General features: G+C 34.8%; 1 protein-coding gene across 1 annotated transcript in view; it reads right to left on the bottom strand.

Annotated features, from left to right (window-relative positions):
- Window positions 1-18,340, bottom strand: part of LOC130894481 (glutamate dehydrogenase, mitochondrial-like) — a 19,643-nt gene extending 1,303 nt beyond the window's left edge. Inside the window, exons 1-7 of the mRNA XM_057801353.1 lie at window positions 15,492-18,340; window positions 12,666-12,863; window positions 10,466-10,552; window positions 8,817-8,992; window positions 6,245-6,361; window positions 3,538-3,875; window positions 761-905 (exon numbers count right to left, since the gene is read on the bottom strand). Coding sequence (XP_057657336.1) covers window positions 761-905; window positions 3,538-3,875; window positions 6,245-6,361; window positions 8,817-8,992; window positions 10,466-10,552; window positions 12,666-12,863; window positions 15,492-15,882 — 1,452 coding nt within the window. The 5' untranslated portion in view covers window positions 15,883-18,340. The remainder of the gene's footprint in view (window positions 1-760; window positions 906-3,537; window positions 3,876-6,244; window positions 6,362-8,816; window positions 8,993-10,465; window positions 10,553-12,665; window positions 12,864-15,491) is intronic.

Here is an 18,340-nt window from a genome sequence, read left to right as displayed (position 1 = left end):
GTTTAGAAATTTCAACAAAGAGTTGCTTAAAAGTCAGACTGGAGCATCAATGCGAGGGTATAGATGACAACAAGTCGTAGGATTCTATCAAACGGGAGATGAAATTTGAGTATTTCATTTATCCCTCGAATCAAAACAACAATATCATCACTGGTTCACATCTACCAAATAAAATCAAACAAACGCAGTCGGCTGCTGTTCTTTAAGTTCAGAAGGGGATACTCAACGATTTCGTGGAACCTGATATATCGTGAAACATTGATCAAACTCCGGCGAGCAATCTAGAATCGTCGGAGAGAATGGCTGACGGAGGGTGTAGGGATTCTTCACGACGACGCTCGACCCCAAGTCGCTCTTCAGCCATAGGAGCTTTTGAGTAAATTGTAGTGGACTATTCTGCCCCATCTCCCGTATAGGTCGACCTTAGCCCTCTGGGACTATCACCTCTTTCCAAAGGTGAAGGAACGCTTCAAGAGCGACGATCGCTGGGAAGCTTCTTTTACTTAGGCATACAAAATATGGAGCACAGTCCTCAAATGTGTATTGGAAGGTGACTATGTTGAAAAACAGACAACGATGTATAAATTAATAACAATAAAAAATGTTTGGTATTTTCAAAACCTTATTATTATGAAATTTTGTTGTCAATTGAGTGAAATATTACTTGTGGAGGCTTGAATATACCGATAATGTAACTGTCCAATTTCATTTTCAATTTATTAGACTTTGGTTTAATATCTTGTATTTGTAATTTACTTACTTTTCCTACATCGCTCAGTACACATTCTATAGTGTCAGCCACTGCCTCTTTCGTTATAAATGACTCAGAAATTGAGGATCCTGATCCAACAGCCATCGCTTGTTCGGATTGCTTTATCGCTATTCCATATATATCTCGTGATTGTCTAAAAATAAGACAATAAAAAGCCTTTACACACGAATTGTATACAATATTTTTTCTACTAGCGGAATATATATCAAAATACAGAAGTTTAATAGTAATTTTCCTTATAAAATGTATTATATATTCATAAATATTTTGAACATTTGTCAACTTTTCTCATTGGCATGTATAAATCATTATTAGTACATAAGTGGAAAAATAAAAAATGGTATTAACGCGACTTGAGCCTGGGACTTCCCGCATGTGAGCCTCGTAGTCTAGCCACTACATTACGGTGACCTTAATAATATGTTTTTACGCACTATGTCTCTTTACGCCCAGTGAGTAAAGTAAAGTTTTACTCACTCGAAAGTGTTTCTAAAGTACGTACTTTACACACGGTAGTGGAAAAAAAAGTTTTTTCAATAGCGGATGAATGAGCAGGTACATTATCGTGATGGTACAAATGCAGTTGTTTTTCGTCAAACTCAGCATAACATTGGGCAGTTAACGTTTTCCATTTTTCTATATAATCAATAAATATTACACCTTTGGACTCCGATTATTCGATGCCTATGACCTTTTTCGCCGAAAAATGGTTTTCACGAAAATGATCCCATCGCAAAGTTGACTAATATTCTTCTATGACTATCAGAGGTCTTTCTGCAGTTAGGTTGACATGTTGCTTTCGTTTTCCGTTTTCCGGGAAAAGAAAAACAAAGTTATCAGCATGAGTCTGTGTATAAAAGTCTGTCTTGTTAGGCCTACGATTGAATCATCAACGACCAGACTCATAGGGTTGGAGACAAAACTCTGCACTCGACTGATACTTGTCGCTGAGAAAGCGACATATTTAGGTGCCGCATCTTTCGTTTATTCGACAGAGTACTTCAAAAGGAGTATTGTTGAATGATCCTTCAATATCAAAGAATACCGCCAGGCCCAGCTTTCCGCTGCCCAATGTATTCTCCTGGGTTCCAATGTATCTCTAAAATTGGGTGAAAATATCCTAATCTTTTTTGTTATCTATGTATGGATAAATGTTAGACCAATGTCGGAGTATATAAAATGCTCTCAATATATTATAATAGATGATAAACAAAATAACATTTTTATTTATTCAAATATGTACCTTACCAACAAACATGGAATGAAGTATTCTTGTTGTTGAAACAAACAGCAACTGTATGATAGGCATTCAATTTTTACCATTTGCTAGGTGTTTTCGAAGGAACATTTTGAAACGCAGACTCGGAAAAATTACTAAACATGTATTGGTACTCATTCATTCACATAGATTTACAAAAGTTGACTGAAAAACACCGAAAATGACTAATATTTGCAGGCGAGAGCGACAAACTTGCAAACTACAAAAGTACATTCGTTGCCAAAGAAAAAAGCATTCTAAAACAGCAAAAAATAAAGAATTTTTTAATGGAAAAGAAGAAAAAAGCGTTGAGAGAGAAATCGAGATTCGACCAAAACCAATTTATTGTCAAAAATCGATTTTATTCATCAATATTAGCTTCTTCAAGAGCAATGCAATTATTCCAACGCTTCTCTAATTTCTCGTTCGCGGTTTTTGTAGAAGGATTTGTTTTTTCCTCAAAATAAACTTCAGTTTTAGCAATTGCTTCTTCATTTGAGCTGAATTTCTCACCAGCGAGCATTTTTTTAAGATCGGAAAATAGCTAGTAGTCACTGGGGGCTATATCTAACTCATACGGTGGATGAAGAAGCAATTCGGAGTGTAATTCGTTCAATTTAACCATCGATGGCGTCGACTTGTGAATCGGTGCATTGTCTTGGTGAAACAGTGTTTTTTTTCTTCGACATCTGAGGCCGTTTTTGTATGATTTTTGCATTCAAACGATCCAATAACTCTATATAGCTGTCACTTTTGATTGTCTCACCTTTTAGAAATAGTCGATAAGCGCCGTAACCTTCCCAGCTGACTGTTGCGTCTTTGGACGCTTCGGACGTTGTTCACGGGTTGCAGTCAACTCATATGATGATCGTTTAGATTCCGGAGTGAACGATCCATGGTTCATCCATTGTCACATATCGATTTGATACGTGTAAACATGGCCAAACGTTGCTCTGTATTATCAACACATTGTTGTTTTTGATCGACTGTGAGTAAACGCAGCACCTACTTTGAAAAAAGCTTTCTCATGGTCCAATGTTCGTGCATAATTGTAAACACAGTGCCTTTTGATATCTTTACGGCCTCAGATATCTCACGCCATTTGAATTTGCGATTAGATATAACCATTTTGTAGACTGTTCAATTGTTTTTTGCAGTAACCACTAAATGGCTCTTTTCGATGAAGCAGAGTCCAGTCCAATATTTTTGAAGCCACTGCTGAACTTGTAAGTATTCTTTACATCAAGAAGCAATGATAAATTGACACACGAAATTATTTTGAATCCATTGTTTTGAAAATAACAAACGGTAGCTTCACTTAAATGGCTGTCACTTATTTGATCGAAATGTCATGAAATTTTATTCATTTAGATATTTAGTCTTTTGAATGTTGGTACTACCACATAAACGTCAAGGATTTGACAATGTTATAGATCTAGTTTTGGTAAGTACAAGTTTACATGTACGGTATAATGATGTATTAGATTTTAACCAAAATAAATCTTACCGTAAAATGTGCTGATCTAATTTCCTCATTTGTTGTAGATTCGAAAGGTATTCCAAATAAGACGCGATCGTCGCACCGGAACAAGCATATATATCCGGTATTACTAATCGAGATTTTCCGGTTAAAATTTTATGCGCAGTTGGAGTTACAGGACAATCCGCAGCTTCCAAAATCACTTTTGCTTTAACATTTTCGGCTATGTAACAATTAAGACTTTTATGTTTGGCTGCGAAGATTAATATATCAACTTTTTCTTTATAGATACTATCATCAGTTTCTGGTTTCGTCATGCCAAAACCTTGGATTGAACCGGTTTTTTGTTTATGTTCGTACAATTTCTAAAATAAAAGTAAATACCATGATGATTTCATTTATGTGAAATAATCAATCAACCACAATAAAAAATAATTCTTAGTTTATAACCATTGAGCCTAAAAAAACTTATTTTAGAATTCAATAAAACAAGTAGTCACTACATTGATTGCTTCAAAGTAATTTTGAATATTTCAGAATACATCTACGGATATGTTAGTTACAGCTTAACGAATATCATTCTTAATCTAAAATAATAGATGAAAGTGTGATTTTTCATAGAGGAAATACCTCTTAAAACAAGCGGAAGAAGCAAGACCAGTAACATGTTTCAAAGGACAGTGTTTACGGAATTGTAAAACAAACATTATTTTACTTTCTGGAAATGCAATCCTCTACTTCTTTAAATAACCAATTTTCTCGAGATTATTCTCCCAAAAAATATTCGTCACTTGAATTTTAACAAAGCCGCAAGCGCAGTATTGAAATGTAGACGGAAAGCACCTAACCCAACCTAACCAAACCTATGAAAGGTTATCGTAAATAACGCTGCAAAGGCGCTGTCGCAAAATGATCTGATGACGTCGTAATCTATCGCAAAACAACCGCTAACGCACTTTCTATTCGTCGCAACTTGTTTTGATGGTGCCGCATTCTATCGCAAAATGTCGCCTCTCATTTAACCTTTGTTTGAGCCCGATCGCAGAAATGATCTCATCACGTCACATTCTATCGGAAAACAATCGCAAAAAAATTTTTGAAATCGAAAGATATCCGTTACTCCAAGGTAACGGAGCCCTTTAATCGACGATGATTGGGCAGCTTCTATAATCCAATAAGTAGCTGTCGCTTTAAGGTATCAAATTCAAATTAAGTTCGTTAATTTATATTAACTCACATTCAGAATTAACACACTACTAAGAAAATTGTAATTATGTCTTTGTTTTAGCTTTCTCTATTCAATTTATAGTTCTATGTTTCTTCACGTTTCCTTTGTCATGAGAGTCGTGACCTCTTTGGAAAGCCTCTATTCCTTTTTATTATCCTTTTATATATCTCGATATTCATCCTCATGTAAACCTCTAATTCTTTTTCCCTGTACTTCTCTTATCACTATAAGCTTGTCTATATTGTCATCTTGTGTTTTAGCTACGTGTAGAAAATATTGCAACACTCCATGCCTATTGATGATAGTCTGGTGGGTATACTTAACTCTTCCAATATCGACTGAGTAGTTTTCTTCGCAGTCCAGGAGATTCTACACAATATCCTGTAGTACCACATTTCAAATCAATCAATATACTTATGCTCCTTAGCTCTAGGTGTCCACGATGTTTATACGCAATGAAAAGGTTGGGAAGTCTAAGCTATGATTTAAAGACTACAAGGTGTATTATAGCGCACCAGCTGGGAAGCAGCTAATGGGAATTCGCTCCCAAAACGACGCGCCAATTTGGAAGCGAATTCTCATTGGCTCTTAAGAGATGCGCAGAGCGCATCATGGTCTCAGCATCGTATTCTTGGTCATACTCGTTCCTCTTTCAACGACTACCAATTTAGAGTTAGTAGAATATAAATAAAGGTAATTAGTCAATCAGTCAAAATTTGGTGTTCAGATACAAAAACTTAAGAGTAGTGAAAAACTACAAAATTTTACAAACAAACGTTCCAGTTTACAAAAGAATGAACTTCCATAACTCGTAGAACTATTTCGAGCTCTTATAACCATTATTTTCGACGTGGTAAACTTGTTCTGAACTTTTGGATTGTTGCTTAAAGAATGATTTCCAATTAAAAAAGAACAACACGCTTCAACACTTTATAGACTCGTTGGGGTAGCTTCAAAAAGCCGAACTAATTTTTCCCAAAGCTGCAAATCACGTTTGCACGGTGGCTACACGTGTACAAAAATTGAAGTATCTACAATAAATGAAGCACACGTAATCTTGTATAATGTTTTCTAGATATAATTCATCAAAACATTGATAATAATCTACTGTAAATAATCTGAATCAGTCAATCTAGCTCCTTTTTGTCTTCTCCAAACGGTTAAAATAGAAACACTAAAGTTCTATCAGGTCCGAGTTCATTACTTAACTATTTCCCTATACTATTTCTGTTTCTTTATCAATTTGACTTTTAGTCTTTTTCCTGTCTCGCCCACATTTTCTATAGTGTGTTACGGTTCCCCAAAATCTTTGAACGATTTGGCTTAACACTTAGTAATTACGAATACTTATTCTCTCTTCTACGATAGTTAAAACAAAGAAAAAGAATATCTATCGTAAATTTAACGTCGTGCGTTGAGGCACTAGGTATTAAAATCAATCATCCTCTCACAAATTAACACTCACCAATTTGGTTTGTGATTTCCGTTGAGTAATTAGGATCTTACCTGTAAATCGATACCTTTGGAATCGTATAAATACGCATCGTGATCTTTGACACCAACACAAATGGCACCTTTCTGTACTAACATTTCTGCCAAGGTACTGCCTACGTTACCCAAACCCTATAAATGCAAATATTTAATGAAAAATGGATTTTATGTGGTATGAATGTACTACGATCTATTTAAAAACATTCTAATATTTCTAAATAAAATGTCTAATGATGTTGGAGTGTAAATCGTCAGTAGCACGTATTTTAAAGCACATAAAATGCAACCTTACTATCCGTCAGGCGTTACTGGAAGATGATGCTGATGGAAAACGACATTTTTTAATGAAATCTTGGATGAACTAGACACAAACAAGTAAAGAAAGTTTTGTTTTGCGACGAATGTACCCTTGTGTGAATAAAAATCCACACTGGAGGGTTTGGATAGAAATTGTAGGAAATCAAGTAATAGGGCCAATATTGTTCAACGGAAGCCTTCATGGAGAACACAAGAATTTCACTAATCCGACACTTTAATAGACCGACACGTCTAACAACCTAGTGCTTTATAGAACTGCTTCAGAATGGTCGGGGGTACATGGGGCTTGAAACCCAAAATGATGAATTGGATATTTAAATCTATTGTGCTAGATAGATGCAAAACAGGCACGACATGGTTATGCCCCACGGCAGCACTACAAGTCATTTTAGGCTTGCCCTCTTTGAAGACCCTCATAGAAAGTGAAGCAATAAAGTGGGCAATAAACGCATATAAGGAACAGAACATGAAGCCAGGCGACCTGACCGGACATCTTAGAATTGTAAAGGAATGTGAGATATGGTCACGGATACTATGTCTTCGCAACTATGCTTTACCGAAAACTAAAGTGCGCTCTCACGAGGCTCATCAGTATTCTTCACTGACAGCTCGAAAACGGAAAATGGAACATACTGCCTAGGAACCAAGCTCGCTATCCCAATGGGCTCAGAACGCAGAACGTAACTACCACAATACAAAGATATTTATCCTGTCAGAATGCGAGACAATCCATAAAAAAGTCTACGGTACTCACATTCAAGCCAGAAAAGGTAAGCCGCGTAGCCCCCAGACAGGTAGCTTACTTTACAAAGTCGTTGCTGGTAAACAGTTCGGGGTACACCATAGATGAATAGGTCAAAATGTTAGCGAAGAATTCACGACCTTACGCTCTAATTCATCTAATTTAATCCCTTAGAAGTTTTTTGAAGATGATGTTGATAGAAAACTACAATTTTTGATAAAATCTTGGATGGACTAAACACAAACAAGTGAAGAATATTTATTCTGTTATGCTACGAATGTACTCTTAGTGTTAAAAGGTGAATCGAATCTATATATTAATAAACGCATAAAATAAATATTTCGATGAAATTAGATACAGTTGATTGTAGTACTGAACACAACATCAAGAAAAAATAATAGACCACATAAAGGTTTTATAGATCCAGATCAGAGAACATTGAAACATTACGAGTTGGAGATTGTTCAAAGGCTCCCTACTTGTGACTCATTCAACAGCGTTCTAAACACATTCCCGTATCTCGACTGTAGAATCCATCAAAATTATGGAAACAAATTATTAAAAAATATGATTCTCAAGCGACGAATTTGCATTGCAGCCATTTATGTAACATTGTATCGACAACGTCAAAATCGAAAGGCACAATTAAAAAAATATATCAGACATGATTACAAGGAAACGGCTTATTTACATCAATTTACTAAGAAAACTTAATTTCCTGTAAGAATACGCATCGCTAAAATTTTTCAGATCAATAAATGACGAGTTTTGAATAATGATTAGTAAGAACTCAAACTTTCACGATAATTTCTTTTATCACCATGAATGATATTTTCACAATATCGTTAGAAAAAAAAATAGTCGTTTTTCGGCCCAGTCTAATGTCCATAATAAACTTTCTAAGCTATTTGAAACCATCTGGGATGCTATCTGGCACCTGGAAGTTATTTCATTATTTTAGCTCATCCGAAACTTACCGAAATTGTGCTCTTCAAAAACTATAACGACGAATTTATGATAATCAACGGCAAATACGAAAAAAAAGATGTGCTAGCGATTAAATTTCCAGCATCCGCTGGAAAGACACCAAAAGACACCAAAAAGACACAAATTCATTTTGCTAGTTTGAATTTCCTGTTTTTCGTTTCTTCTAGAGTCGCGCCGATAAAAAAACCTTTAAACTACCGAAAGTACTCAAAATATTGTTTGTAATTTTGGTAATTTTCTGACATCGCGCCACTGGTTAAATTTTTCCAAATTTTATTAAGGAGCATATTGGACACCAAATTTGAAAAAAAAATTTGAAGCGTTCTTGATTCATGGCAAATTTTTTATTTTGATTTAAAATTTTGAACACCCTATACCACAGCAACTAGGCCCCGTAAGGAATCGTATTCCTATATCAAAATGAATTTAAAAAAAGTAAAATCAAAACCTATTACAACAGGAAATATATCTAAATATTCAACTCTGTAACGCATTTTCATTATAAATATACAAAATGAAAACCAAGAATAAATAGCTTACTTGTATTATGAAAGTTTTATCAGTTAAACCTGGTTTCAAGTCACATTTTTTCATGAGATCTTCATTGTTCAATATATTATTGAGTGCCGAAAAAGCTCCTTGCGAGGATGCGTATCGATATCCTTCAATTCCCCCGGCTTCTACCCATTTGCCGCAAACCGCTAATTGAGACGATTCTAAAATTAAATACATAATACACAATAATACGAGAATATATTGAAAAATTCTTAGCCTACTATAGAACCAAACAAAATTTCAATGTCAAAATATTTTATTAATCAATATATTCTCCTCCTAATTGTATACATTTATTACAGCGAACCTGCAACATCTCTGGACCTTTCAAAAAAATGTTTCTTCTTGCTCTGCAAACCAGACCTCCTCGTTGGAAGAAAATTAGAGTCCTTTTAAGATTGTTTCAGTTGAGGAAAGAGATGATAGTGGGACGGAGCCAAATCTGGTGAATAAGGAGGGTGTTCCAGTAATTCAAACCCTAAATCACGAATTTTTTGCATGTCAACATGAGATTTGTGTGTAGGGGTGTTGTCCTGCAAAAACAAAACACTTTTGGATAGCTTTCCGCGTCTTTTCTCTTTAATTCTTTCCCGTAGAGTGGTCAGTAATGTCAAAAAGTAATCTCCAGTTATTGTTTTACCGTTATCCAAAAAATCAATCATTATTACTCCATGGCAATTCAAAAAAACTGAGGCAAGAACTTTTCCAGCAGATTTTTGGACAAAAAACTTCTTAGGCCTTGGAGAACCAGAGTGCCGCCATTCCATCGATTGTTGGTTTATTTATGGATCGTAGAAATGTACCCAAGTCTCATCCACAGTAACAATTCGGTTTAAGAAGTCTACATCGTTTTCAAATCGAGAACAGATCGAAAGCGATGCTTCTACCATTGCACGCTTTTGGTCAACATTCAAACATTTGGGGATCCATTTTGCAGCAATTTTTCTCATGTCCAAATTGACGTGAACTATATTATGACCGCGTTCGTATGGAATTTTCAGTGCTTCAAATATCCGTTTTAGCCCAATTCGACGGTCTGATAAAATTGTCATGAACTGCATCGATATTTTCGGGGACTGACATAGAAACTGGCCGCCTTCCCGATCGGTCATCATCTTCAATGGAAAATTTACCTTTTTTGAAGCTTGCAGTCCAATTTTGTACGGTCGCATACAAAGGACATTGATCACAAGGGTATTAAGCATATCTTCGTAAATCTGCTTTTAAATACAATTTTTCTATTTTCACAATTTCGGTGGACATCTTTTTCCTTTTAATTTATTGCGTAACTCTGGTTTACTTTTTTGACGTCAAACTTAACACTGACACTTCTAAGTTATTGTTCGTTGCTATGGTAACGCAATATTTTGTTTATGTATGGAACTCGTCGAGGCTAACTAGATACCAATGCATCCTCGTAAGTTAGAGATCTTTCTTTTGATTTCTAATGGCCCTGATATAGGTCCTACGGGTAGGTTTGAATGGTATATTTAGACATGAAAATTGCTTGTTCATTTAGATATTTAGGAAAGAAAAGGCGATAAAAAGGGGGATCAATGGAGAGAGCGCAGAATAGAAATGCTAGAAAGACTTAGGTACGTGAAATATTGAAAAATAAATTTTACTGTACTAACCGCCATATTTTGACAAAGCTCTCGATATCCATGTCATTTCTCTTGAAGATGAACTAATATCTGGCTGGAAAACATCGTGACCATTACCTGAATAGAGTACTACTATTACTATATTGACACAATAGGCAATATAAGGAAAAACTTGTAATTTCTGTTATTCGCACAATACTATAGCTGACAAATCAAATTATATAATTTAAAGCAATCACAATAAGGTTATCTCTAATATACCCGTATAGTTGTATGCTAATTTTTTATGGATAAATAAAATTTGAAAACATTGAATTCTATATTCATTTAAAGATTATCCAATGATTTGTGGTTATAGTGAGAATTATGTTCACAAACAAATATTGTACAATAGAGCCTCAATAACGTGGAAATCCCTGGTTTCGGCCTATTCTAAAAGTACTTAGACGCCTCTCATTCCGATTGAGTCCGCCGCTTATAGGCCATTCCAATACTAATTTTAAAACCAGTTAGCTTTGATCCTTGAACCGTGAAGAAAATATAGTTTATTAAGCAGCACCCCGGTAAATGGAGCAATTGGTGAAATAATTTTTTAATATTTGCAATATTTTGAAAGTCCACTGCATGGATACTCAATTCTGAGCCACTACAACTAAACCTGTCTAGGTATTTTGTTCACAAAGGCTATTTTTATCTGATACTAATTTCCAGACTCTCTGCCTCTAAATCCATAAGATGACACATCACTTAATAAATCGTATGACTGAGTATGAAAAACACATTTTTTTTTTAGCAAAAAACGATTTTAATAATCAATGTTATCTTCTTCAAAGGCAATACAATCATTCAACTTCTCGATGCCGTGCTTGTAGAGAGATTTGTCTTTTGCCTCAAAATAGGCTTCAGTTTCAGTAATTGCTTCTCCATTTGAGCTGAATTTCTTACCGGCGAGCATTTTTTATGAGATCAGCAAATAGCCAGTAGTCACAAGATCTGTATTATACGATGGATGAGGAATAATTCAATTCAATTCAACCATCGTTGCCATCAACTTCTGAATCGGTACATTATTTTGGTTCACCGGCCCCAGTCCACTCAGATGATGATCGTTTTGATTCCGGAGTGAAGTGATTGATCCATGTTTTATTCATTGTCACAAATCGATGCAAAAAATCTGATTTATTACATCTAAACATAGCCAAACGCTGCTCTGAATTATCAACACACTTTTGTTTTTGATCGACTGTGAGTAAACGCGTACCCACTTTGAAAAAAGCTTTCTCAAGGTCAAATGTTCATGCATAATTGAAAACACACTGCCTCAGCTATGTCACGTAATTTCAATTTTCGATTACATATAACCAATATGTGGACTTTTTTTATGTTTTCTGGAGTAAACATATCAATTGGACGACCGGAACGTTCACCATCATCGGTGGCTGTACCACCACGTTTATATTCAGCAAACCAATAACAAATGGTTCTGTTCGATGGAGCAGAGTCCGGATAAGTTTTAAAGTCATTGCTGAGCTTGTACAGTATTTTTTTCATCAAAAAGTAATGATAAATTAACACACTAAATTGTTTTGAATCTATTGCTTCGAAAATAACAAAATTAGCTTCATTTAAATAACTGTCACTTTTTTCTGACTATTCGAAATGTTATAAAATTTTACACATAATCTTTTGAAAGTTGTTACTTCATAAACGTCATATGGATTTGATAATGGCAGCGCCCTCTATTTGTCAGCAAAACGACTTTGAAGCCTTGAAACTATTCTATGCGCACAGAAACAACATCACAAAGTTAAAAAAACAAGGAAACGTTTCAAAATATGTTTAGAATAATAAAAATTACACAGTGTGCTAACAAAATAATGAAAAATATTCAGCATACGCTTCCTAACAATAAATTATGAATTCTTAGTCCGAATTAGTTGGTCAAACTGGATTGTTCTGGAATTTATTACCCGAAAAGACCAAACGTAGCCAGCGATTGGAAAAGTACTCTTTAAATGAGAACATAAAAAAACCACCTTTTCTCCCATGTACAGATGCGACTATATTGCATAAGTTGACGTTGATAACAGGGAAAACTAAAAAACCAACAAGTTTTAATAATTTTTGCTTCGCGTCTAATATTATAGCTTTATCGGAATCCCAAAAACAATATATTATATATTTAATGTACTTATGACTTAAAATTATTCAAACAAAAGTTGATACTCACAATAGCCCTTATCAATTAATGCGTTAGCATATTCTTCTATAATATATCGAAGTTCGTCTTCTGTATAATCATTCGGATTTATTTTTAAGCCACCGTGAGCACCTGACATACCAATTCCCATGCAAGCGTTTCGGAAAGTGGCTAAACATGACAATCCTTTCATATGATCTCTAGTTATTTCTTCTCCTATTCTAAACCCTGATTAGAACAAATTGTTTATTGTTAAAGCAACTAGTTTTAATTCGAAAAAAAAATGTATATACATATGTTGTTTGGGACAGTTGGCTCTGTCTTAGAATAGTCAACAATATCAGTATTTGATCTAAAATAGTAGGTACCTAAAATATTTGTGAATCGCTCTGGATAGTGGACAACAGTGCTCCACATAAATAGAATAAAAATTTTATAGACAAAATGGAAAAAAGGGAAAGAAAAGTTGTAAGGATTCTGTCTTCCATTGACTTAAATACGATTGAGCTAGTTTGGAAAGAAATAAAAAATTGAGCTGCTTCCAAAAATACACTTTTCAAGTTTGAAATCTGCAAAAACTTATTTTGAAAGTCAGTACAAAGAGTCACCACAAAAATATCATATGTAATAGATGAAATAGAAGAGAAAATGTAGGAAATTGATAACATCATGGAAATCTAAGTTGAATTATTTATCTTAAAAGAAAAAAAATGACAGTAGTTTTGATTTAAAAGAAGACGCTGACTTTCTTAATTTAGTAAATACGGGGATATGTCTGGAAATTTTCTAATATAACAAAGACACAATATATTTTCTTTTTCAGCACAATGATGCTCTAACCTTTTTAACCTTTACAAATAATATTTGCCAACTCTCTCTTCAAAATGGGCGTTCACTGATAAAAATCTCTCTTCGGCAATTGAAACTTTAAGGTTATGGAAAAGGAAACAGTCGCTAGGGACCAGATAGGATGAATACAGTTATTAGTCAAACAATTCGAAGGGCAATTCTTGATTTTAGCCACAGCGATTACCGAAGTGTGAATAGCATTTTCTTTTTTTTTTTTGAATTTTGAAATTTCCCCTTTTTCCTTTTGAAGCAATTATGCATAACTTCCATAAATATCACAAAAAACGATCGCTATCACTTTTCCAGAAGATGTAACCGTCTGTTTCTTTTTCAGATCATGATCGCCACTGTCTTCATTGTTTTTTTAATCAGGAGTGTATTAGTGGATCCAGGTTTCATCTACAGATATTGATCAACTCAAAAAATCCTCGTTTTGCTTAGACCGCGTCAATAATAATAATTCAATTGCACTTATGGTGCAAAGTAAGCAAGCGAGGGATCCAAAGCTCAGATAGTTTATGCTTGGATAATTTTTCAGTCAGTATATGACAAATCAGACGATTGTCCAGTATCAGCTGTCAAAAATTTTACGGTGGTAAATGATGGTGTAGAGTCTCCTTACAAAGTGTCTAATTCCTCTTTCGGAAACTAATATTTGATACTCAATTTTGTCCAGTTTCAGAAAAATCTTCACTACGACTAAAATAGCTGAAATTTTATTGAAGATCTCTTAACGCATGAGCAAATATACAACTTATATTGTAACGCTCACATCTTCAGGTTGTGGTTTGAAACTTTTCAGACAATCCTCGTATACTTATTATATATATTTTTTTAATACAAAGAGAATAGGTGTTTTTATGAAGTTTTTAAATTAAATTTCGGCAAAAATATTATGCTTCATAATTTCTATATTTACCGATACCGATACCGATATTTACCGATATTGTGGAAATTCTGCTATTTGATACAACGACAAACCACTACATTTTATAGACATTCCATACAAATAGCCAAAAGTTGGATCAATTTTGTAGTTAAAGTTTAGGAGGAGACCTTGTTGAGCTGCTAAGTTTAGTTTCGTTTAATGCTAAATATGATTCTGTATGAGTGAAAGAATAGCGATAAATGCCTGCAACTGTTAAGCTTGTTTTGTGCAGACAAAATTAAAACTCAATTAACATCAAACTAAAATTTCTTTGTGGCAATTCTTTGGTTTATGCAGTAAATTTAGGATAATCAGGTATAAAGAAATTTTCCCTTTTTGTCATCCAAATATGGAAAGCTCCAGACACTGTCTAGCAGTTTTCCATCGTCTAAAGGACATTTCTGACTTTCAGCGTTGCTGCGAATAATATTTTTATAACCAAAGATGTTGTAAACAAAACAATACTACCAATAAAAACTGACCTGTTCTGTGCTCATAACCTCACAAAATTGAGGAATTAAACTATAAGAAGTTAAAAGTTGGCGAACTCTTAGTTTAATTTAAATTTACTGTTAAATTTCTGCATGAAGTACAAGTACCATTCCATTGTCGTTCAACTAGTAATTTAATTTGTTACTTTGATGTTTAATTTTTAATTTTGGCTACACAAACCAAGCTTCACACGTTTCCAATATATCGATACGATTTTTAAAAATTGATGCCTACCTAAGAGAATATTGTTTGATAGGCCGGTTGCGATTTAAGTTTAAAAACCTAATGTAAAGGGGGCTTTACACGCTATGACAAGTTGTAGCAATTTATCGTAACGATCAATTTATCATTGTGTGTGAACGGGACATTGTAGCGATTTATTAACAATGGAGTTGGATTGGATGGTTGAGGCCGATCGCAGCAGATATTAAGACAATTTGGAACATCCGTTTGAAGCAATGCGCACATATGTGCTCGATTGAGTGCTCAAATTGTATACTTGAAAAGCAACAATAGTCTAAGGCCAATAACACAGGGTTACGATAAATTCGATTAAGCTTTTGGTAAAAGTTATCACTACAACTTACCTCCAAGTGTAGTTCTATATCCGCTACTCATTCCATGTTGAGCTCTGAAACCTCTGACAATTTCAAATTTTCCATCTCTTCTCTTAACCGGACACCTTACGTCTATGATGGAGTTACATTGTTCTAAGATCCCTATCATACCGACCACAGTTTCTTCGCATTCTTTCTTTGTTTTCTCAGATTGAATTTCCTGTTGATTCCTTTTTAAATTCGGGAAAAATATTTCGTAAGCTCGATGAATATACCAATTGACAGTGTCGTATAATGAAGCGTTTGCGAGATAAAAAGCATTTCTATATCTCAATGGAATTTCGTAAGGAATATTCGAATTTATGACTTTAGGTGCACTCTTCACAACCGTATTACTCGCCTCTGGTAAGATGTAAGCCATTTTTATTTAAAAAGAAAATTTCACTTGAATAATTCAGAATATGACGTACAAAATGTTTCGTTTGACATAAGTGACATAAGCGAAATATTCTGCGTAACTAAGTACGAATAAGAGGTTATGTCGATGCTATATTAAAATTATACAATTTTAAAAGAAGTAAATCGTTTTTGTACAACTTTGTAAGCGACATAAAACTAATTTTATAATTTAATGTCTTTTAGTGTCTCATAACATATTACAGTTGAACCTCTCTGATCCGGCACTATGCTGGTTCGTCACTCCAGTAATCCGGTGCTACGATATTCACGAAAAAACAGGGACAAAATTAAACAAATTTGCAAAAACATTTATAACTCAGAAACCTTAAGAAAAACATTGCAAACTAGAGAGTTTCCTCATGTATACCTGGTTCCTCTAAGACCGGAACAGGCAAACACCGATCTCAGGAGAAGTTCTCAAAGAAGCCTTCTTCTTCTTCGGTAAAAGATTGGGGAAAGATGATTTTAAAGCCAGTTAAGGATGGCTTGAAAATTCCCAAAGCGTTATAGAATTCGTCTGCTAAGTATAAGGGCCGTAAAACTATCTTGTGATGCCGCAGCGGCCGACCCATATAAAAATAAGTTTAAGAAGATCGTCAAAGAACTAGACCTAGCTCCTGACTAAAATGTCATGATCGAATGAAAGTGGCACACATAAATTGAATCTACTGGTGATTGGAAAGGCGAAAAACCCACGCCATTAAAAAATAATAACCAAACCAAAGTTATGGAATATTCGTGCCATCAGTAGAAAAAGATTCTTAAGAAAATGAAATTTCCCTGCTTATTTTGGATAACTGCCCCGGTCACCCAGAAGAATTCGAGTTGAAATGTTCGGGAATACAAGTAAAGTAACTCTTCTTTTACGACCAATAGATTAGCATATCATCCAAGCAGTAAAAATTCAATTCAAAAAGCTTTGCTGTACAAAGTTTCGTCAAAGGAAGATAGTGCTCTGAATTCGTTTTTTCACTTGCGAACGTTTGGGAAAATCTACCCGAAAAAGTTCTTGTTTGTTCATAGAGCAACTTGGCTCTATGACTGAATATGACACTGTTAGAGCAATAAAAAAAGGAAATATAGAACAAAAATGATGCTCAAGATGTAGAAGAGGAAGTTTCTATTGCTGCTAAAGAACCCGAGAAAAATGTTAATTGTGAGCTGATAGAACTAAGAAAAACGATCGCCTAAAAACTTATTGATGAAAGCGAAAGTTTGGATGATTTGGATATCCGGCGAGGAACAAGAAAACGGTCAGTTTAGGACAGACAGCGAAATAATCAAAGATGTGTTGAAAAGGGGAGAAGGAGAAGATGGTGATCATCGATATGAAGCATCTGCCGTTCATTTAGTTAGCCATGATGCTGCAATGGATGCCTTTGCTACGACCATAGAGTGGGCAGAAGAAGAGAACGATGATTCCGCTAATAATATTCTTGTTTTAAAGAGGCTACAAGAAAATGTGTTAAAAGTGTCGTTTCAAGCCAAGAAGGAAAAGAAAATTGACAATATCTTTAATCCAATAGAATAGTCCACCTTAACAGAATTTTTAGAACGTTATTTTTAAAAAGAGATAATTAAACTCTCTTTGTCTGTAATATGTACTTTTTACTTATAACTTAATAATAAAACTCGACTTCTTTTGTACTTTTTGTGTATTTTTATTATCATTTTCCAGTAATCCGTCGTTTTCACTCATCGGGTACAACCCTAATCTGAAGTATGCCTTTTGTGCTAACGAATTTTGAACGAATAGAAAATCAATTTTGAATTTTCAAATATTCTGTACTTATTTTCAAAACGAATAATCGCGACAAATTAGTTTAAAAATATGCCCACTTTTTTTATCTAATTAGAAAACACCCTGTACAACATTTCATTTGTTCATAAATCTAGTTAAGAGCTTTGGTACTTACCACAGTTCTGATTTAAACGATACTCAACAGTAAAACCTTATCACTAATTTCCAATATTAACTTACACTTGCTTGGTTGCACTCGATTGTGTTTATGACCAGTCTTATTGTATGTTGATTCAAAATTAAATGAACACACACACACACATTTCCCTTGAGACGAGCCCGTCCCTCTAGGCATCCACCCCCGGATAAATCCACGAGTGGGTGCGAAGAAGAACATTCCAACCACCCCCTGTCAATTCCGACAGGTCCTCATCCTCTTTCACGTCGCAGTTTCGCGTGTAGAATCCCTCCTCTCCCCTTAGGTCTATGGGAGATTCCGGGATGTCTTATCTTTTTATTAAGAGATTAGCCTGCTGGCTATACACTCTTGGCTTCTTGTTCTGGACGTCTTCGTGTGTGTGTGTGTTTCGCGGCCTCGGGTAAACCTCTTCCTACCTCCTACCGTAGAAAAAGATTTAATCCGAGTGGTCCTTCGCCTTCTCTATAGCTGTCCCCGATG

Source organism: Diorhabda carinulata, chromosome 5 (genome assembly GCF_026250575.1).
Source record: "Diorhabda carinulata isolate Delta chromosome 5, icDioCari1.1, whole genome shotgun sequence".
Classification (NCBI taxonomy): Eukaryota; Metazoa; Arthropoda; class Insecta; order Coleoptera; family Chrysomelidae; genus Diorhabda; species Diorhabda carinulata.
The sequence above is the reverse complement of the archived record's forward strand: the minus strand, read 5'-3'. Positions and strand labels throughout refer to the sequence as shown.